Genomic DNA, 23669 nt, shown 5'->3' with positions numbered 1-23669 from the left:
AGCACTTGAGTTGTAGCAATATTAAGGCAAATTCAGTTTAATAAATGCACTAAAATATACTCTATATTTCCAAAATGTTTGAGAAGCACAGTCAGAACACAAGGATATTCAGACAAATTTTTTATTTATTTATTTATTTTTTTAGAAAGGGAGGAAGGAGGAACAGAAGGAAATTCTCTGTATTAGGTAGAATGAGCTAGCTAATGACATTAGACTGGGAGGAGTGTCCAAGATCAAATTTACAGTAGGGGTGGGCAACTGCAAGGCCAGCAGGTATAAAGACAAGATGTCAATTGGGTGGGAGAAAACCCTACAGAAATGTTTACCACAAGTGAGCCAATAGCTATAAAATACAGTACAAGTATGCAGTATACAATAAAATTGCTATAAATATCTAAAATAAGCAATAACTACTACAAATAAGTAAAAAAACAGGCTGCTTATTGCTATATATCACAGATCAGCTGCTCCTCCTCAGATAGCTCTGTGTAGTAATACAAATCTCTTAAATTTCTGGTTTATGAAGTCTGTGTATCTGGTATACTATGTCTTGAAGTATGCTTTTCAGAAGAGTAATAGCACTTGCATTTGAAGTATTTCTCACTGTAATCACTTCTGACATCTTGAATAATAGCTTGCATGTATCAAATCGTAATCTTGTTTAAAATGAAACCAGTCTGTCACAGCTTTATTCCATGGTCCATAACTCATGAAGCAGCATGCCTTGTTAAGGATTCGAATTGCGATGGATACTATGCACTTTGCATCTCTGCACTGTTTTCTCAGTTTGCTCCAACATCTTTGACCAGCAGATTATGTTACACCTTTGCATCCCTGCACTGTTTTCTCAGTTTGCTCAAACATCTTTGACAAGTAGATTATGTTACACGTGTTCTTTTCATAAAGCAATTCCAAGATGAGGCTTATGTATTTCTTCTAATATCGACTCCCTTGAGTTATAAGACACTGCCCTCTTGTTTTGCTTGAAAATCAAACCTGTACGCAGCTAGTTTAATCCTTTTAGGGACTGTACACTTTAATATCTTTATTTTGATAATTTATCTGGCCAACTCATCACAGTAATATCCCTCAATAGCTTTAGTTCTGTGCCTTCCCATGTACAAGTTTCAAATTTCTCTGCTTTGTCCTCTGTCACGAAATGATTCTCAAAATCACTACAACTTTATTAAAAAATTACGTTTGTTCCTTCAGTTACGTTCTGCTCAGCTTTACCTACAGTATGCATTTACTTACCCAGTTTATATTGTATTGTCAGTTAATGTTTCTGAAGGCTAAGCAGCATTCTTTGTAGTCTTTAGGTCTCTTTATACAAAGATTGTGTTAAAATGCTCAGTAAATGCATATGGTCAGTTTCAACCAAGACTTGTCTACCATACATGTATTCATGAAAACTTCTCACATCTATGCACAGTGGGTAACATTTTTCCTAATTTGATAATGTCTAGTCTTGCTTTATATGCCAAATGCTTATTATTTTGTATCCATATTGGTATAATTTCAGGATGACTAGAATCTATCTGCAATACAACAGGTGTTGTATTCATAGTATTTCAGAGCTGCTATTGCAATTACAAACCTTTCCCAAAATACTTACTTTAATAATCAGCTCCATTCAGCATTATACTGTAAATCTTTCTCAAAGACGCTGTTATGTCTGACACACTCTATGTCTGACACACTGTTATGTCTGACACACTATGTCTAACACATGATGAAATTTGCTTGCTATTATATCATGTCAAGATATACCATCTTCACTATGGCCAGTCTTTTTCAATATCTGGCTTCAGAACGTACAGTGTTAGTGTATGACCCATATATTTCAGACTGGCAGTACAAATCTGACACTTATTTCTATTTAACTTAAGAGTATAATGCTCCAGTCTGATTAGTAGCTTAACCAATTTGGTGTTATGTTAATTTTTTGATTTGACCCCTTACCAACAAATTATTGATAGGACTGATCACACCGTCCACACAGGCTGTGCGGTGTCTCTCTGGATCATTTCTATAGCTAATGGAATACCAAACAGTGCTCTAAGAAATATATATCTTCTCAACGGAGTGTTAAATATACAAAGATTTGAACCTTCCACATCTAGTTTAATTTGCTAAAAACCTTGATTAGCATCCAAGAGAAAAAATTTTTGGCATTTGCAATCATGTCCACAACTTCCCCAACAGTCAGGAATAGATTACACTTTATTTTGATCCCTTCATGCAGATCTTAGGAGTCTACATCAATTTTAATTTTGTCCTTTTTCACTAGAGTGATGATAATCTTAGCCAGTTTAGTAGGCTTTGTCTGCTTAACAGTCACATCCAGGTTATCCATTCTTTTGAGTTATGGCTCATATCGCTTTCTCTCAGAGCTGCTTTCACTCTTCTAGGTGTGTGGGTTACAAACATTGCATCCGGAATATTATAATATGATGGTCTGCTGGCAAGCAACTTAGTGCAGTAAGTAAGTCTGTGGATTTCTGAGTTTGACCTTTATTACTCCATTTGGTAGTTTCAAATGTATGTGCAGCACACTGTTTTCTGCATGTTTTGGCACTGTTACTGATGATTATATTGCATTACCTCTTCAATATTAGTAAACTTCAAGTAGATTTTTTTTGTCTATGATTGTTTTAAAATTACAGCTTTAGCACCTGGCCCAGTGTTGCAGAGGAATGGAGCCCCAACTGTGTCCCATGTATTCAGTTAAAGGTGCCCTACTCTGGGACCCAGACAGGGAGGAAGGGAGGGACTTGGCACGTTCACCTATCCTGATCAGTGGGAGAGGAATGTGTATGCTTGGGGGCTGCTGGGATTTTTCTTCTGGAGTCTGGGGAAAGTGCATTTCATTCTTTAGGGGTGGTAGGAGGGGCTATTTGTTGGCAATGTCACTCACAAAAATGAGGGGCTGCCAGCAAACCAGCCCGCTGCATGCTCCCTTGCCTTACACAGGTAAGTGTGCACAGGGTCATTAGGGCAGCAAAAATGAAAACACTCCTCAGCAGCAGTGCGACTTCCCCAGGACATGGGTCTCATGTAGCCTGGGAGGGGACAGTTGGGTTTGGCAGACCTGGTGGACAAAGATAAACCCCTGGTAGTAGCTGATGAACAGCTGCAAGTTGTCAAAAATATCTAAAAAGAATCAAGCATTCTGAAAATTAAGGCTGTGTTATATGGTATGGGTAGGATAAAAAATAAGCAAACTGTAATGGCTTGTAAGTTATTAGTACTGGCTACTTTATTTATGGAAGACTGGGGAAAGATGACGATTTAAATATTTCTGGTTATAAATGCTTAAGGTATTGGCACAGTGCACAGGAATAAACTGAGTATGATGCTGGGTGGCTAAGGGTAAAGCCAACAAAGAGGTTGGAAACTCCATTCATGCATATACAAGTGAAAAATTATTTTGGAGGGAGGTTGGCATAATGGTTAAGGTGTTTACCTTACAGACATAAGGTGCAGGATTTGATTCTCATGTGGGGTAATTGGCTAGGCTTAAAATGATCTGCAGGGGCAGTTAGCCTAGTACCAACCTATGAACCTATGTGAGTTCATGAGAAATTCTTTTGTTAAGCAGAGGTAAGAAGCACATGACTGGTAAATACAATCAGGGCTATAGATCAATGACTGCAAATATTACTACATAACCTGGTACTATTCAGGCTGGGTTGAAAGTTCAAGTGTTCATACCTCTTCCCAGATCAGCAGAAAATGCATAGGTACCTGTAAAGGAGAGAATGGGGGAAAATACCTTGTGCTGGTTTGCTCTTAAAACAATTGGCCACTATGAGCAACTCAATAAACTGCTGAAACAGTCAGATGCCATGTTATAATGAATGAGAGATGTCTACCTTGAAATGATGACCAGTTACCTGCAGTGCAAAAATACAAAACACATTATGGATATTTTTGTAACAGTGTTCCATAACTTATAAGGGCAATATAGGACTGACAGCATGAATTAAGTTTGTAAGATTTGAAACTTACTTTTTCACAGCTATTTTAAATGTAGGGACCTGCTGAGATCCATGGTTGAAGAAGGCTAGCAGTTAAGTAATTGTTTAGACCTTTCAAACTTCTCTTGACGTTCTTACAGACAAGAGGTTTGGAATGTTTATAGTGAAAAAAAACAAGAGGCAGCAATGAGAGAAAAATGAGCAGTACAGATCATTCAAAACATTGTTCAAACTGCAAGTACTCATGATACACTATACAGGACCTAAGCATCAGCCTGCACCATGCATAAGACTAGGAAATAACAGGGCAAAATGCTAAGCATCAGTGAATCCAAAAATAATCCAATAATAGAAACAACTTCTGCAACACTGTGCAGCTATACTATGCACCTACGTTAATGTATTACACAGTAAACTGTTTCCTAAGAATGCTTATTGCATTTAATTTGCTTGTGTTATACAGCATTTCTAGCTACAAAACAGATCTATAAAACACCATTTCCTAATTGCACTGAGGACCAGCACACACAAATATACAATAAGATAAGAAAGTACCAGCATAATGCAGGAGACAGGGGCAACATATATGCATACACACAGCATGTTAGCACAAGGACCAACATAAATGCATGCGCAGTACGCAGGATAATGATTAGCATTCATACAGTCACGATATGCAGAAGAAGGAGCTAGTGCACATGCATACACAAAGTGTGTAGCAGTGAGAACTGCTAGGCATACCTGCAGATAGTGAAAGTGAGAAGACAAAGATGCTTGTTCATGACTACTGACTTTGCAGGAGAGACAACTAGCAAGCATATAGCAAATATATATGTATAAACCTTTTATGATGGAGTACTAACATACATGTATACTTGGACTGTGTGAGGGCAAGGGTAGGCAGTTATCTGTACAGAGTCCATCCGTGTCAGTAGCATATAAGGAGAGAATTTCACAGCTGGGATATCTATGAGCAACATACTAGTCCCAGAGTACCAGAGGGTCCAGAGGGTCCAGCTGCAGCTAGAGAGCAATGATTGCCAGTTAGTTTCTGCATAAATATTATTTTAGGCTGATCCATTTAACATTTTCATACAGTCTGAGCTCCTGTTATGTGTTACCCAGAAGAATGTGGGTTTTGTTAACTGGGAAGAGTAATTGTTGGAGATCACTGGGTGGGCACTGAAAACATACAATATGTATGAGATGACATTTACGGCATATAAGAGACCCTTCACCTTTATGGCTCTCATTTAGATCACATGGGGTTATAGCTCATCACAATAATGAAGGTACCAGATGGGTCTGATTCTTTGGTTCACTGGCACATGGCATCTCCTTTTGGAGTTCTGTGTTACGGTCAGGGAGATAGGGCAGCAGGTATTTCTGATTAACTGTTCCCTTTTCTATATCCTTCTAACAGTGATATTTCTTGTCATAATTGCTTTATAGTTTTCTCTATTTGAAGCTTCCACTGTGGCATTTTACTTGGTTCTTTTCTTTCGTTACTCTACATTTTTGTAATAGCATTTTATCCATTATTAGTTTACCTGCACAATAATATATTCTATTTATTTCTCCTATACCACATACATTTCTCTTGATTGTCAGGATTACTGTGTTCATATGTTTTACCAGTGTCTCATATTTTGGGTCTTATTTATTTTCTGTAATCTATTTCTTTCATCTATATTACTATGTTGATAGATCTCTATTAAATCAAGTAGGTCTTCCTTTAAAGCATTTTCTTCTGGACTGAAAGCATTTACTTTGTTCTCTGTTTCCTGCTTGGAATCCACATAAAGTTCCATAGAATCTTTCAGTTACACCAAAACCAAAGCACTTCTGTTTAATAGGAGCTTCATCAGACAAGAACAAACGGCGCCAAATGCACTTTATAAAAGCAACCAGGTGTGCAGTATGATGTCATTTCCTATAAAATTAAAGCTATAACCACCACACCAGTTAACAAAGCATCAACAGTGTTCAAACCAAAAAGGCATCCCAGATCACACAAAATCCCTATGTGTGTACATACAAAACAAACGGCAAAACTCTCTTCACCCAAATAAAGTACACAATCATAGGTGTAACTGTTGGGGCTTTATGTTCATACAGTAATATAAAAATTAAAATTGATTAAAATTCATCAGGTGCTGATAAAAGGGTAACACCATTTGGTGTCAAAATTAATTTAATGCCCAAAATGTATGATTGCACCTAATTCAAAACATACTCCCTAAGAAAGGCTCATAAGGGAGGCAGTAAAAAAAGTGTAAAACACATTTTTGTTCCATTTTACCAAAGGGTCAGTAAGTGGCCTTAAAAAAGTCTATATTGTATAGAGTAGACTTTTCAACATAAAACACCAAAGAGTTCAAGACCTAAGGTAACTTTTATACTTTAAGATAACAGAGATGTTGCAGGCTTCATTTAAACCTGGAGGTGAGAATGCATTTAATAAGAGTTGCCATTCTAGCTCTTTTATTTCCAATAAGAGTGGTTGAGGACCCCCTCTTATACCAAGTTTTACCAGGCCAATGCCCATAAAGCAAAAACTGTGCCCAGGATTTTCAAGTATATGTTTGGAGAATTTTTATTTTTATAGCATAATTATGTTGGTAAACGTTTACCAACATAAAATCAACAGTTACAAAATGCTGTGTAGACTACAGACCTGGTGTCACAGCAAATCCTATGGTTAATGGAGAATTTTTCCCCTTTTATGGTAAAAGAGTTCCCTACTTTTAGTAGTCTGCACCAATTGCAGGTTCCACAAGTGAATGTCCCAGTTTGTCTGGATCTAATGTTTAAAGAATCGGTCTTTTAAATTTTTCTTAAAAACAAAAAGGGGGTGGGACCCCAAAATCTCAAGCAAGTGTGCATTATTTAAAATGAACTGCCAGTTTTTCTTAATAATCGAACACATAGTGTTGACATGTTTGTTATGTGTAATGATAAAGCTAGACTTAAAATCACCGGTTTGATTAAGTTTAAAGTGCACGAGCCTACTAAATTCACATGAAATGAGTCCAGATTCGGAACTTTGAGTGGATGTTTCTAACATGTCAGTAACCTGCAAGTTGTTTTGTTTTGTACCTAGAAGGAGTGGCTGATAGAACCCTGAAGCTCTTTTTAAAGAAACTTCACTAATTAAGTTATCTAAATATTCAAGAACATACTCCTAAGGGTGGAACACTCCTCTTCAAAGGCCACTAAAGTGTTACACTCTAACTAGTTGGGATTGATCTTTTTGCTTCCAAGGATGGTTGCTGGAATAGTGCAAAAAAGCATTACAGTAAGTGTGTTTCCTGAAAATGCTAGAAAGGATGCAAGTGTTTTGGAGGTCTTTAACAAGTTTGACATCCAAGTAGTCAATCTCACTGGTGGAAAATTTGTGTGTAAATTTTAGAAAAGTACAAGACTCGTTCATGTTATGAACCAAACTGGTAACAATATCAGAGTTACCTTGGATAAAATCTGAACACATCATCTAAAAAGCGCAATTTGGGCTTTTTAAATTGAGGGTTCACAAAAAGGACAGTCTTTTCCCAATAAGCAACCACAAGGTTTGCCACACTACCTCCACATGGGGAACCCATAGCGATTCCCCTTTTCTGTAAGTAGTGGCAGTTGTTGAAAATGAAAAAATTGGAAGATAAAATGATATCCAAAAGAAGAGTGACCACCTCAATTTCATCTTTTGTAAATCTACTAACATAAGGTCTACCCATTCCACTGCTTCTTGGTGTGGTATGGAGGTGTATAAATCCACCACATCAATGGTTAAGAAGTTGTTGGATGGGTCGAACGGAATGTCATTGATAGCTTTAAGGAAGGACCAAGAATCCTTACAAATTTGCGGAAGTAACCTAAGATATTTCCCTAAAATATGATCAACAACTTTTGAACAAGGGTGGGTGATGGAACATCTCCCATCCACAAGGGCACGCATGGGTGGGTCCACTAGGTTCTTGTGAATTTTAGGGATCCCAAACATGACTGGGACTTTAGGAAAAGAAATTTGGGTGAAGAGAGTTTTGCCGTTTGTTTTGTATGTACACACATAGGGATTTTGTGTGATCTGGGATGCCTTTTTGGTTTGAACACTGTTGATGCTTTGTTAACTGGTGTGGTGGTTATAGCTTTAATTTTATGGTGTACTGTGGACTCTGTTTGACTTCAATAGAATCTTTCAGTGACATCCTCTTCAGATGCGCCTTCATTTACCCACTGTTCCACTATATGAGATGCCTTTTGGGTTGTCGCTCTACAATATTACCTATGTCAGAGTCAACACTGTTTCCTTCTCCTTCCCTTGCCATGCAACTCCATCTTGACTTGCATACTGGTGTCTTACTGGGGGCCCCAGAGCATCATTATGTTGCAAATCTTCTTCTGATCCTTCTGATCCATCTGTTGCTCCTTAATCTGAGCATTCATAATTCCATCATGCAGCAACATTACCTTTGCTGGATTTACCACACCAAATGCTTCTCTTCGTAGATAATACACAACTTAATAGGTTCATAGGTTAGTACTAGGCCCCCTGCCCTTATGGGCCATTTTAAGCCTAGCCAATTACCCCATGTCAGAATCAAACCCTGCACCTTGTGTTTCTAAGGTAAGCACCTTAACAATTACGCCAACCTCCCACCCCTTAAATTTCTATTTGTTTAACTTCTCCTTTATTAATCCTCTTTTCTACATTCCTCTTTTTTTTCTTATTTTTCACATTGTGAAATATTCCATGTCTGGGTGCCTTTGCCTATATTTCTCTGCAAATATTTTTGGAGCTGCTTTTTTGTATTGATTAGTTTGGCTTTCTCCTTTGCATAAACATTGCAGATACCAGATCTCTCTTTCTTTCTCATGTCCATGTTTCTTTTTTTATACCTTTCAAAAATCTCTGGATTTTGTTCTTTATATTTTCACGCATCCTCTTTTACTTCTTTTTCCAGCTGGCTCAAAGTTCCTTCGTCTATATAATGTTTTTATCAATCTGTTGTATTAATGAATGCAATTTTTTTTTTATTTGAAGCATTTGCCAGTTCTTGTGAAATCATTTTTTGTTCCTCTAATTTCTCATTTAATCTCTCTAAATATCTTCTTTCTAGAAATAACTGGGCTTCTTGTGTAATAGTAACAATATATAATCTCTTCCTTATCCTCAATAGTCCACTTTGTCATCTTTATGGATATTTTTTGCCGTTAATTTTTGTGGGCTACTTCCTATTTCTAAAACAGGGGAACCACACCCCCCCCCTGAGTCTGGCCTAAACTTGTTGTAGGAATATTTCCATATCCTGAGGATTCCACACTGCCTTTTTTCCATTCCTGGCACCAATATGTAGACCAGAATTGGGCACTTTTTAATCCTGGGACCAATGTGTCCAACTGTCTTTTTTTATTTTTTAACCAGAAAACAGTGTCACACATGCCCTTAGTGTCGCATCTCATAGCTTATGTTATTACAGCTACATTACAAATTGAATTATTAAAGACAAAACTATGTTTCATGACATATGCTATCTAAAATACATTCTATATATCAGTCTTGTCTTGGTGAGATTTTGTAAAAACCATATCTGCTACATAAAGGTACTCACTAAGACTTGAGGATGAATTAATTTCCAGCAATACTACTCTCCTTTTCTTGCTGATTTCATCTCTCCATTTTGATCCTAGTTATTTTAATCTTATTACATCCTTATTACATTCTTTGGCTATGTAGAAATTGTGTACATTGAGGGTAACTTCAGACAAGGTATACCACATGGTGGATAGGCAGTCATGTACATTGTTGTATGTCAGTGGACTGTAGATAGCCTCTAAAATATTTTCATGTAATGCACTCTCAGCTGTTCATACACTGAGGACATAAATTGCAATGTTCTTCCTTTCCATAATTTTTTACTCTTGAATGATTAAGTTTAATTTTTAAGAAACAGTAACACACACACACACACACACACACACACACACACACACACACACACACACACTCCAAGTCAGTAACGTTAATGTATTTTTACTTGTAATTTCCATTTCTATGCTGCAATATATTTTATCACAATGTTAATTATGTTATACTATTGTATTATTTTTTCTTACAGCCTGCTGTAGAAGTCCCCCAATACGTAGGAATAAATCTTCTAGTTGAAGGGGCAACTATCAGGAAGCCACGACCTCCAATGCAGAAGATCGTGACTATGATTAGCCACAGTTTGCCAGGTTACCAACGGACCAAGGTAGAAAACGATAAGACTGCCGATACTGGAGATGTGAATAACATACTTCCTGCTACTGCTTCCAAAAGGCACACTGTAAGCATAAAAGGAGCAGGTATCTGCACTACCATGGCTGTAGGAGGAAAGGAGAACAGCCAGGTATCCATACTGCCATCTCAGACCTCCAACCGACTGCCCGAAAAATCCACTGGCAAACCACTGTTTTACAACAGGCATGAGAGCAGAACCTCCTTACCCCCCAAGGTTGTCCATAAAAGGGGGGAACAAGCCAGTCCTCCCAGGTTACGCCTGCAGACGGCACCCAAAGTTTGCCACATGGCCATTTCAGACAAGCAACAGACTCCCTTTAGTCAAGATTTATCTCGCATTGGACTGAAGTATGCCACCATTGACCTAACAGATTCAAGGAATCTGAAGCAGCCAAAGACTTCAGGTACTATGAAGGATAAAAGATTTCAGGGTGCTGGTGTAAAAGCCATGCGGCTGCCAATGCACTTGCCATCTGTCAATTTGTCTTTTTTTACTTCCAAACTACCACCTCTTAGAATGACTAGCATGCAGTTACTTTAGAAGATGTTGAATTTTACAGTTGCAATATGGCTTCACCCTTGGTGGATGCCACCATGGAGAGGTTGTATATAAGCAATCTAGAAAATAGCAACTACAATAGAAAAGAGTCCGTTAGTCTGTCATATCTGGTTGACAATTATTAAACTGCATCTTGTATAATCTGTTACCTGCACCTTGTCTGTCTGTTTAGTTTGCTCTACTGCAGAACTGTAAGATATTTATTTCATACTTGGCCTCTAAACATGATCTGGTATTAAGAGTGAGGAAATCTAACTTCAGCACCATTTAGAGTACTGATCCAGCCTCTAAACTTTATCTCTCAAGCTTGGAGTTTGGTGAATGGTCCACTGAGTTCTTTAGTCAGGAGCAGGAATTGAAACTGTTTCATCTGTAATAACTTATTTTGTAATGCAGCTGTAACAATATAAGCTATAAGATGTCACACTAAGAGCCCAGCACAATGCACAGAGTCTTGTCAGAAAATGAGGTATAAGCATGAGAGTCTGCCTATGGAATGACGTGTAGGTGGAATAGTCAGAGAGGTCTATTAAAAAAGTCCTCGCCAGAAGGTAGGGAAGTGACCAGAAGTCTGTCCCCAGAAGTGTGCAGGAAGCAAGATCTGCAACCAAGATCTGTAACTAAAGCAGTAATTAACTGTCCAGACATCAACATGTAATCAGAGGTTTTGGTCACTGTCATTGAACATTAGCAAGAATCAGTAACCTGCAGTCTGTCATGAAAGCTGTGTCCAAAAGCAGTGACCAGAAATACTATAGAGGGCAGTAATCTATAAAGATCCTTTGGAATGAATGCCATGGGTAGTAAACCAGAGACAGTAACCACCAGCTTGTTGCTGGAGATATGGCTAGTGATAGTAGCAGGAGCAGTCAATTCTAGGATACCACTGGATGGCTAGTAACCTGGGGCAGTGATACAGAGTCTGTCTTTAGATTTTTAGCCAGGGGCAGTGACTACCAATATGTTCATAGGGCTGTAACCATGGGTAGTGACCTGTAATATACCTTTGGAGCTGTTGACAAAGGCAGTACTGAAGGACAGATTAACTGGCAGTTCTTGGATCTGTAATCTGGGACTGCTCTTGCAGCTGTAGTCAAAACATTAGTTAATTACAACAATTAGCAGTCTGTGTTTGCAACCATACAGTTACAGCAACAAGAGGCAGTTACCTGCAGTTTGTTCCTGGAGATGAAATAGGAGTAGTGACCAACATTCTGCCATTTGTGTCATAACCAGGGGAAGCAGTCTGGAGTAGTGATCAGTGGTCAGTTCTTTTAGCTGTAGCCAGGGGCAGTAACTAGGGACTGTAACCAGTATGCTGCTGTTTGTGCAGAAAACATGCACAGAAGCTGAACTTAGGGTAATTACTAGCAGTAGTGACCAGTAATCTGTCCATTCATCTGTAGGCAGCTCTGGTCCTGGCTTTGGAACCTTGCCACAACTCCCTGAACAGGGGAATCTTTTACACCAATCTGAAGATGGAGTTTCATTTTGCCTAAATCAGTTTCCAATCAGTCTGTGACCAGTGATGTTGTGTGCCAAAGTGAAGAGTTCACTTTGAGGCATCTGTGATCCATGACATGAAACCGTTTGACCCAGTTGTCTGGAATTCATTGCAGTGCTTCTTGAATCAGAGGTCCGAGGAGAACTTGTCAAGCTGGTGAGGTCGGTCAGGTGATAAATAGATATTTGAGCAAGCAGGTGGTGGGTACCTGCTAATGTCACATCTGCCAGGATGTGATATTGGTACAGCACCAAATACAACATTTTCTCAGCAGTGGTTTACATCTTAGGAGAACTGAATTGTCACATTACACACCTTAATTCACAGTTTAAGTCTTTTTCTAGGATTGTGGTTTCATCAAAATAACATTCAGGTAGTATTCTAAGCTGGGAGATTCCCAGAAGTCAACCATTCATGACCAGGTAGAAAGAAGTCTTTCCCAGGTTCTGTTTCCTCAAACAGTAAAAAGGACAATGGTTATAGATAGTTCTACACTGACTGGAGGGGAATTCTCTTTGTACATTCCCTTGTTCCTCAGTTTTTCCTCTGCCAAGGCTCACCTCGACTGATATATGATACAATATATGACAGCAAAGGAGGACTTGTTCTTGTCCTTTGGCTTTTGACTTCTCCAAAGATAATTCTGGTCTGGTTTCAGCATTGCAGCTTTTTGAGAGAACAATCACTTCTGCCTCGGAGCATCATTCCTTCAGTAGTTCCAGCTGTAATTCCAGATATTATGGAAGAAATTTCATAAATACAGAAAGCTGCTAGATAATATTTCACTGGGCACAATAATTCCTCTCCTATTTAATATATTTATTAATAACCTCCACACCTCCACTCACCATGCTAGTTTAGTTCAGTATGCAGACAACTCAACATTTATATGTGCGGCCTCAACAATAAATAAGCTTCAAGACTTTACCCAAAACTCTTTCTCCTCTGTATAAAGAAACCAAGTAGAACCTTTCCAGTATGGAGGGTGTGAAGTTCATTCCTTGAAATATGTTATGCACCTAGTTCAGTAATAAAATTTGAACTTTAAAATACGTACTACAAAATAATAAGGGATAAGTAGGGAAGAGGTGAAATGCAGGAAGCTGGTGGTTTGATTCAGTTAGTTGATAAAAATCTTCAAATTTAGCCATAACTGCACCATGGCTACACCAGTCTTTTGTTTACCCTCCTTACAGGCCAGATGTTGCAAGCGGGGGGTCCCTGACTGAAGTTGCTGCCATCTACTTGGATTTTTTGTTGCAACCTCTGGATGAGAAGAATATTTCACACATGAAAGACATAGAAAATGTTACAATTGATACTGATAGCATTTTATTAACAATAGATGTTGAATCATTATATACTGTACTTCCATATAATTATTGTATTGAAACAGTGATTGATTCATACAGGAAAAAAAAACAATGGCACACCAGCACAACATGAAAGAACAGGTAAACTTTTAGATATGGTACTTAGCTGCAATTTTTTATGTTTAATGGAAATTGCTATAAACAAAAGACTGGTATAGCCATGGGGGCAGCTATAGCCCCTAGCCAACACAGCCCTAGGCAAGTGGGAAGAGAATTATGTTTTTAACAAAAGAGAATACATGCAACATATCACAGTGTATCTGAGCTTTATTGATGACATTTTTATTGTGTGGAAAGGAGACAGTGCTAAATTAGAAGATTTTATCAACTATCTGAATCAAACCACCAGCTTCCTGCATTTCACCTCTCCTACAGCCTTACCAAGGTAAAATGGGTTTGTGTGTTTCAGTAAAGGATATTCCATTTTTAACTCAACTTTGGACTACCTACTATTTTATTATTTTGTAGTATGCATTTTAAAGTTTGAATTTTATTAGTGAACTAGGTGCATAACATATTTCAAGGAGTAAACTTCACACCCTCCGCACTGCGAACTTTGTGCTCAGTTTGTTTTTGACCCAGTATAGATTGTGTACTGGGTTTTCTGAGACTTCTAGGGATACCACAGATTTCTTTTTTCTTCTCTGTAGAAACCTTCCTCAAAGAATCAAACCCATTACTCAATCCCAAGAAAACTAAGTTAATGCTTTTTACCTCAAAAAGTTGCCAAAATCACAAGCAATCTTTTATCATAAAGTCAGCTAATATTACTGTCATTGAATCTGTAACTCACAGTAAACTTCTAGGCATTATAATAGATGACAGTCTCAAATATGACCAGAATATACAGCACATCATTAAATCTACACACCAGAAACTAGGCTGCCTTTATAGGATCAATGGATTCCTTTCAGATACTGCAAAGAAAACTCTAGCCACCACTTCTTATTGCCAACTCTCTTATACGCTGCTCCTATCCTAACAAACTTAAAACAATACTCAAAGAAACTTGCCTCCTGCTACAATAAAATAGCTACATTTGCCACCAATCTCCCTCATAAGACCCACCATTGCCATAGCTTAAAGCAATTAAACTGGCTTGAACTACACAACTATCCAACATATTCACAACTAACTACAGCACACAAATTCCTTCATCATCTAGAAAAATGCCTTGTACTACAAAACTTATTACTACCCTATAGTCCAGCAAGGGATCTCCATTCTAGTAACAAATTCTTACTACACAAATAAGTCTAATAATGTTGCAGGAGACTCATTGTACTCCCAATATGTTGCTAAACTCTGGAATAGTATCCCCACACAAATAAAACTCTCCGACAAACTCAATAGTTTTAAATCACTGCTTAAATAAAATCTTAACCAGTCCTGGTCCTGGACATGCTCATCATGAGATTAAGGCTTTGTGCTCACCAGACAATACTCTCTTTAAACAGAATACTCCCAACTTCTCACTGAAATGACAAAGCAATTTTTATACATAACTGCTGCCTGTACCATCCACTTAGTTGCACTTGGGCTTTCTCTTTATTAACCTCTACCTCTGTAAAATCTTAGAATATATAAAACAAACTACTGTATGTTTATAAATGTAAATAGAAATGTAACTAATCTGTGTTTAACTGGAACTAAGTATGATGCAATGTAAACGAATAGAGCTTTTCTCCCTGGGCCTCTATTGAAAATGGGTATTACCCAGTCAGACTTTCCTGGTAAACAAAAATAAATAAAGAAACAAATAAATAAATAACACTTTGGGCAGAGAAGTATCCCATTCTTCCTCAGTCTGTGAACTTAAAGGCCTGTATGATGTACCTCAGATAGCCAATAAAACAACCAAGAAGATCTAGTGCTGAAGAAGCCAAGTTATCCAAACAGAGACTGAGACACGAGGCTTATGGATTGAGATCAAAACTGCTAGCCTTTATTAGATTAAAGTTTCAAGAAAATACTTTTATCTGAATTATAGGCTTCATCAGACTTCAGATACAAAGAGCCACTGACTAAATCAATGAACTTATACTTGTAGGCATTTCCAATAATAATGGCACATTTAGAATAGCTAGACCAGCTGGGAGCTTACTTTGGGCAAGGCCAAACTTCAAATGAAGGATCAGTATGTGGTCTTGAAAAACTGACTTGCAGACATGCCTTGAGAGGGAGCTGACCTAGTTACATTAGCCAATGAGCTGCTAGCTAATCAGTATGTAGCAGAACAGGGCACCAGTGCTCAAGAAACACCAATAGGAGCTTTACAAGGACATACAGTGAAGGAAAAAAGTAGCAGCAAACCAGTTAGAACAGACTAATAAGGAAACTAGCCACTGAAGCACTAACCAATGAATCAAGGACCAGCAATCTGTTACTGTGAGTGAAGCACTCAAAGGCTGGTCAAGGGATCTAACAAAAGCAATAACGATGCAAAAATTAGGCTAGACAGCTCAGACTGAGGGAAAACATTCATACTTGGTCAAAAATGCTATCTGTCTAATACTCCAGCTACCCATACCCAGTTCAGTGAGTCCTCCCACAAAACCACTGCTACCAAAAGAAAAAAAAAATGGATTCCACGCCCCTATTTCCACCCCCCCCCCAACAAAGGTGTGTATGAAGATAATGACATATATGTTCAAAAAGCATGCAAAATATTAAAAGGTGGACACACAGAGTCAAAGTGCATTGTCTTTTATTTCACAGTCTGTGCAGCCCTCCCTGTTGGCCCATAACAACGGCCATGTATTGATGAAGTCGATAAATGATTAGTTTGATTTCACAGTCTGTGCAGCCCTCTCTGTTGGCCCATAACAACGGCCATGTATTGATGAAGTCGATAAATGATTAGTTTGATTTCACAGTCTGTGCAGCCCTCCCTGTTGGCCCATAACAATGGCCATGTATTGATGAAGTCGATAAATGATTAGTTTGATTTCTCTGTCTGTGCAGCCCTCCCTGTTGGCCCATAACAACGGCCATGTATTGATGAAGTCGATAAATGATTAGTTTGATTTCGCAGTCTGTGCAGCCCTCCCTGTTGGCCCATAACAACGGCCATGTATTGATGAAGTCGATAAATGATTTGTTTGATTTCACAGTCTGTGCAGCCCTCCCTGTTGGCCCATAACAATGGCCATGTATTGATGCAGTCGATAAATGATTAGTTTGATTTCACAGTCTGTGCAGCCCTCCCTGTTGGCCCATAACAATGGCCATGTATTGATGAAGTCGATAAATGATTAGTTTGATTTTATAGTCTGTGCAGCCCTCCCTGTTGGCCCATAACAACGGCTATGTATTGATGAAGTCGATAAATGATTAGTTTGATTTCACAGTCTGTGCAGCCCTCCCTGTTGGCCCATAACAATGGCCATGTATTGATGAAGTCAATAAATGATTAGTTTGATTTCACAGTCTGTGCAGCCCTCCCTGTTGGCCCATAACAATGGCCATGTATTGATGCAGTCGATAAATGATAAGTTTGATTTCCCTTATAAAATCTGAAATTCCACACTGATAAAAATTTCTGGAATGCTGTGTCTGCTAAATCATTCTCTCAAATTTTCAATGACTGTATGTGAAATAGCAGAATTCATAGCATGTATATCCATCCAGCAATGCTGAATGTGACTCTGTTACAGCTAGACATAGTTTTTGAAGAAACACACCAGCATAGTCCATTCTTAATCTAGATCATTCCTGTGGCTGTAAAGATGCATTTATTATTTGCTTGCTAGCAATCACGCATCTTTACTTCTGTTTCCACTTTCTAATCCATGCTAGACATCCACACAGAGAATCTGCCTAAACCTTATATTTTTCGATATTAAGAAATGAGCTTAATGCAGAATTTTCAGTATTATAGAATGACTCTGTGCAGGGCTATGATTTCAGGCCCCATAATGTACACCCACCTTTACACTTAATGCTGCTGTTCTAGGACTGTACAGCATACACCTTGCTTCAGTTATTCAGGCCATAAATCTCCTTAAAATTTTCTCTTACTTTACTGGCATTTTTGGCCATAGCTTACAGTTTATAGTTATGGCTGAAAAGCCTACTGGATTTAAGAAGTGCACTTCCTGTGGGCATAAGATTCCCATCTCTCATGCCCACAGGGAGTACGTTTATTGTTTAGGCCCTTCTCATTTGGACACTCCTTGCACTATTTGTGTTGGTATCAATGCCAGGGCTGTCAGTGACTGACGCAATAAGCTGGTACTTAAGGGCCTTATACCTGCTTCTGCATCTTCTGATGTTTCAGCTTCAGGAGCTCAACCCCCTTTACAAAAACCTAAATTGATGGAGCCCAGGGAGCATAGAAAGCATTCTCCTGTCTGGTCTGCTAAGACTCCTCCAACATCTGAGCCACCACCAAAGATATTCAAGCACTCAGATCTGAAAACCGTGGATCTGATTCCTTCACCCTCCAAGTCTCCTCATCTCCAGAGTCTTTGCTTTTCTCCAGAGCCAGTGTCACCAAGACTAAGGTCTCCTTTCTTACAGAAAATGCCAAGAAAGTCATCTCAACCTCCTTCCACATCCTTTTCAGTTAGGTCTTCCCAAAGTTTTTCTGAAGTAGAGGTGGATATGATGGTGAGAAAATTCCTCAGAACACAGATCCAGATAGGGGTTTTACTTTCTCCATCTCCCACTGGATCCAAGACCCTTAAACCATCCTCACATACCATTATTTCTCCTTCTCCAATAAAGCTTACTGCTTCGGAGCTCTCGGATCTGAGACGTCCAAAAGCTGAAGCATCGGGTCCGAAGATGCCTTCATCTTTACCTCTGGCAACTTCCTTGACCTGTTTGGTGCTGGCTAACCTTGAGCAGGACAAGACTTGGAGTCAAAGTATTGACATCGGGTCTGGATGGATGACTTTGACCCCAAAGCTTTCTGAGCCATTTTTTTCCCTTGGAATATTGGCGCTGAACAGGTCAATTCTGACTCCTCCCTCAGAGCAGAGGATCGGGGGGACCTGGTCATATCTGGTCCAAAAGTATCAGTTCTGGTTAGACTGACCTTGGTTTCTCCTGGTCCCTCTTCCTTCAAGGTTGTGGAGAGGGCTTTCTCTCACCCAAGAGCTATTTTGACTCTTACCTCCTTGGATGCTATACCTGTTCTCCTTTTAAATCCTGTTTTTGAATTGTTTCACCCTACTCCCTGTCTCTTCCGATACTTCTCCAGAGCACTCCACTGAAGAGGTCCCCCAGAAAAGGTTGTGGAAAAGAAGGCTCCTAGGTTCCCCTCAGGAATCCTTAACTGAAGACACCAATTTTGATGAAGGGGAAGGGTCACTAATATCAACACCAGAAAACATTTTCTTCAGAGATATTCTAGAAATCCAATGCCAAAAATGTGGTTGGTCCTCAGAAACCCCTTCTTAGGGGGAATTGGTGTTCCTTGAAACCTTTGGGTCTGGCCCATCTACTTTTTGGGTTAGCCCCCCTCGTGGATGAGCTTATAGATATTGTCTCCCACTGGGCCTGGAAGGAACCGGCTACTGTAGAACCAATTCCTCGGTGTCCAGATAAGATCCTTGGAGCACCAAAAGATAAAGATTTTTGGAGTAAAGGAATTCCTGCAGATGCCAAGGATGTTGTGGCAGCCACCAAGAAGGAGCTGGCTGAACAGAGCTCCTGCGTCCACCCCACTTATAGAGAATCTAGGGCATTGGACAGATATGGAAAGTGAGTTTATGCCTCAGAGACCTTTGCCTTGCGGACGATTAACTATCTGGCACACTTCACTAGATCACAGAGGGACTTAATTAAGGAAGTCTCTCAGTCTACCCCTGGTTCCATGTCGACAGAAGAAGAGAAGGCTTATTCCTCTTGACTGGCCACCCTACAATCTTTATCTAATGCGTCCATGAGGCTAATCTGTCATGCAGCTGAAGGTTCCTCATGGGCTGCAGGTTCAGGCATAGCCATCAGAAGACATGCCTGGATGCAATTGTGTGAATTTGTGGAGCCCTTTAAAGTGTCATTCATCAATGCTCCCTTTGATGGATCTTCTTTGTTTGGGCCAACTCTTAAAGAGACACCTTCCCGCAGTGAGCAAGATGGAAAGACCTTGTCTGCAGTGGGAATCTGTTTTTCTACCCCACAGAGACTTTTTCTATGAATCAACATGGTGGTAAGAAGATGTGATTCCAGAAATCTCAAGGACCTTTTCAAGACTCATGTGGAGAGTTTTCACCCAGAGGAAGAGGGGGAAATAATAATGGAACACATCACCCATGTGGTAGAGGGGGTCCACAAAACCAAGGGTTCCAAGATTCTTTCTTGGATAGACCCTTTCAGTGCTCCTGAAGGGTTGCCCAACTGTTCTTCTCTGGAGGCAGTCAGGGGTACTTATCCTTGCACCCAAAAGCCTGGTCAGCCATCACAAAAGATATGTGAGTGCAAAGAATCATATCAAGAGGATATTTCATTCCTTTTTTGCAAGTTCCCTCAATGAAAATAAAATGTCTCCCCGATGTTCCACCAAATCAGTGGGAGTTCATAGGTTCATAGGTTGGTACTAGGCTATTGGCCTAGCCATAACAATTCCCTGACTATTTCTTCCCACAATATTTACTTCCCTGGACCCCTGTCTAGCAGGGTGACTGATGTGATCCCTGGGGTGAATTTCCTGCCTCTAGAGATGCAAAAGCTGCTAGACAAAAGGGTCATCCAAGGGGTCTTACAAGACCAAAGAGGATCTAGATTTTACTCAAGGTTCTTTTTAATGCCATAGAAAACCAGGCATGGTCGGCCTTAGGCATAGGCAAACTAGGCGACCATCTAGGCCGCCATACAGGCCAGCCTTGTAAAGGGCACGTTATCTATTTATTTATTTTAATTAATATAAAGTTTGCGCTCTTCTTGGTGCTACAACCAGAGGGCAGAGGGTGAAGTGTGGAGGGTGGAGGTTGGGAGGTGAGCACCCTCCCACTTACAGCTGCAGGTTAGCCAGGAAACTTAAAAAAATGTTTACTTTGCGTTGCGAGAGTCTTCTCCTTTAAGGAGAAACTTGTGTGCGTCATAATGCCAATGTCATCCAAATGCATTCTGCAGTTCCACTCGGAATTTAACCCAGCAGTTCAAGAGAACAGTTAAGTCTGTGTCTCCGCGTGTGGCTGTTTGGCTTAAGAAGGTAAGTGTATGTGTGCCTCTATGTGTAATTTAAACTGAGAGAGAATGTGTGTGGGTATGTATGTATGTGTATGGAATTTAAATTTGCTGTTCTGTTTGTATGAGATATAAAATGTGTGTGTGTTACTGTGTGAGAGTAGGTGTGTGTATGGAATTTAAACTAGCCGTTCGTTCCTTTGAAAGAGACAGTCTTTGTGTTGCTGTGCAAGAGAGTCGCTGCATGTACGTGTGTGTGTTGCTTTGTAAGAGAGTCGCTGTATGCATGTGCTGCTGATGCTGTGGCAGAACAGAGAGAAGGTAGGTGTGTGTGTGCATAATTTAAACTAGTGGTTTTGCTCATTTCTGTATGAGAGAGAAAAGTGCAGGGTCAGTCTATGAGGCCAGTAACAAGTTGGTCATCTAGTGCTGCTGACTTACTTTATCACATTCATAATGCTATTAACATTTTTATGTGGACTATGTCATTGGTATTTGAAATAGTTATGTACTTCTTTGGTTAATATTATGTTGTCTAAAGACTGCTAAGCTTGGGGGAATGGGAATATGCTAAATGATTTTGTCTTTCCCAAGTTGTGTGATCTTAATATATAGAACTAAGGTGGGTGAAAGTGTAGTGGCTTCCAATGCAAACAAAAATCCTTATTCTGTGCATTGAGGGTGATTTTTTTATTCATGTGTAATTTGCATTTCTGTCAGTAAAATATGTTATGTGACACAGTTGGAGATACATAGTTATCTGCAATTAAATTAGGGCAAACAAGTGTGAGCTTTAGATGTCTCAGTCATGTGATCTGCTACCAGTGGCTTGGACTTATACCTAACAGGAATGACTTACGTCTGCCTTGATTTGCTGTGCCCCTTGACTTAATAAATCATCCAATCATCTTAGAATAGTGGGGTTTTCCATCTTTGTTAAAAGAGGTCTCTGTGACCTCTACATTGAAGTAATGTTCTCATAGACTCGATGATATTTATAATTACCACCTCATCACTAGGCTTTCATATCCTGGAAAGGTTATTGAGAAGGTAGATTGTTCACAGCTTGATTCAGTTTTACAAGAGGATTGTGCTCATTATTATTCCAGTCGGCATTTCTCAGTAGACGTAGTACAGAACATGAACAATATCTTAATGGTGAGAGATCATCATTGTTTTTCTGCCCTGGTCTTTTGATGTCACATCTACATTTGATGCAGTGAGCTACAACATTCTACATAATCTTTTGAAAACTCATGGGAATTCAGGAACTGATCTGGACTGGGTTGCTTTCTGCACTTTTTGACATACTCAAAAGGTTGTTTTTGGTACTTATACTTCACCTCTGGTGTCCCACATGGTTCTCTTCTGAGTCCATTGCTGTCTCTGTATGCATCCTTTTACTATAAGGGCTCATTTGGGGAGGAGCTTATACCATGACTGCTATCCTGGTGATACACAGTTTTATATCTCCTTCCCTCAGGACAATACGTCTACTGCCCAGTCACTTGACAAGGACTTGAAATACATCCAAAATTGAATGAATCATAATCAATATAAGCTTGACACATTTAGCTGTAAGGCTTGCTCACCTACCCCAGAATAAATTAAACTGTTTAGATTAACCTAAGCAACCCTTTGAAAAAAGGCACATGGGCTTCTATTTTCTGAAGACATGACTGTTTATAGTAAAGTATGTGTGAAGGAGAAACATATTAAAGCAGGGTTATTAAAGGAAATTTCCACCTTCACTTGCAGTTTAAACTACATTACAAGGTATCCTTTCTTCTATGCATTTAAATAATTAAATTAAATGACTGGACTGGCTTTCTTGGGGAGTGAATGACTGAAGTGGCTTTTTTGGGGCGTGACCTAGCTGTGGGCGTGGCTTGTAGAGGTGTTTCATGAGTATGGTGTGGATGGGGCTTAAGAGGAGTCAGAGCACTACTTCGCCTAGGGCGTCATATCAGTTAAGGCCGGCCCTGAATAACCGGCCTAAGGCATAGGCCAACTAGGCAGCCGCCTGGGGTGCCGGTCTAGCAGGGGTGCTTTTCCAGTATTTATTTGGTGTAGGTAGACCAGGATGGGAGCACGAGGTAGTGTGGTGGGGGGCACCATGGAGCCATTTTGCCTAGGGCACCAGTTGACCTAGGGCCGTTCCAGTGTCACTGCCACCCCTACTAAGCAGCCATTTAGTTCATGCTTCAAAGTTTTAGGAGTAGTACATACAGACTGACCTGCAGCTACAATGCTCTTACATTTCAACAGGCCTACTTATCACACTATGTTGGCTCATCAGACAAAGGGACATGCACAGTTACTGGCATTTAGTTGCAACAGTGATACATTGTATCAGTTCTATATACAGTACTGGACTTAGTTGAAATTGCACCCTAGGCACTGCCTCCTGTTTCATCACCCCCCACATGCATAATGCCTCCAGTGCTCCCCTTTATTTCCCCCATCTTGGGCTCCCCGTACCATACATGTTACTTTTATCTTACTTTTCTCACATCTTGCCTTACTGTTCAGCTTTTATAAGAAGCCATAACTTTCTATGTGCTCTGATGTGCATTTTAACATTTTTCTTTTTACACAATATTTTCATCCAATGATGGCTTGCACAGAAATTATTATTAAGGAAAGAAATTCACTGTGGTTCAGCTTTAGTTTTCCTTGCATCCTTTTAACACAGCTTTTCTGACCAAGACAGAGCAGTAATGACTATTTAGGAATGAACCCACCTAGAAGCTTTAGGGGTAACAGATTCTCTGGGATGCATTTTAGAGCATTTTCCCAGCCTTTTAATCCAACTTGGTCTAAACAAAAATCATAAGTA

The 23669-nt window shown here is 39.5% G+C and overlaps 1 protein-coding gene across 1 annotated transcript in view; it reads left to right on the top strand.

Moving 5' to 3' along the window:
* LOC122806873 (tubulin monoglycylase TTLL3-like) overlaps positions 1-10967 on the top strand; it is a 406187-nt gene extending 395220 nt beyond the window's left edge. Inside the window, exon 14 of the mRNA XM_044077644.1 lies at positions 10097-10967. Coding sequence (XP_043933579.1) covers positions 10097-10801 — 705 coding nt within the window. The 3' untranslated portion in view covers positions 10802-10967. The remainder of the gene's footprint in view (positions 1-10096) is intronic.
* The last annotated feature ends 12702 nt before the right edge of the window (positions 10968-23669 follow it).

This window comes from Protopterus annectens, chromosome 7.part0 (assembly GCF_019279795.1).
Source record: "Protopterus annectens isolate FY-2018-M chromosome 7.part0, PAN1.0, whole genome shotgun sequence".
NCBI lineage: Eukaryota > Metazoa > Chordata > Ceratodontiformes > Protopteridae > Protopterus > Protopterus annectens.
This window is presented reverse-complemented; position numbering and strand designations above follow the sequence as displayed.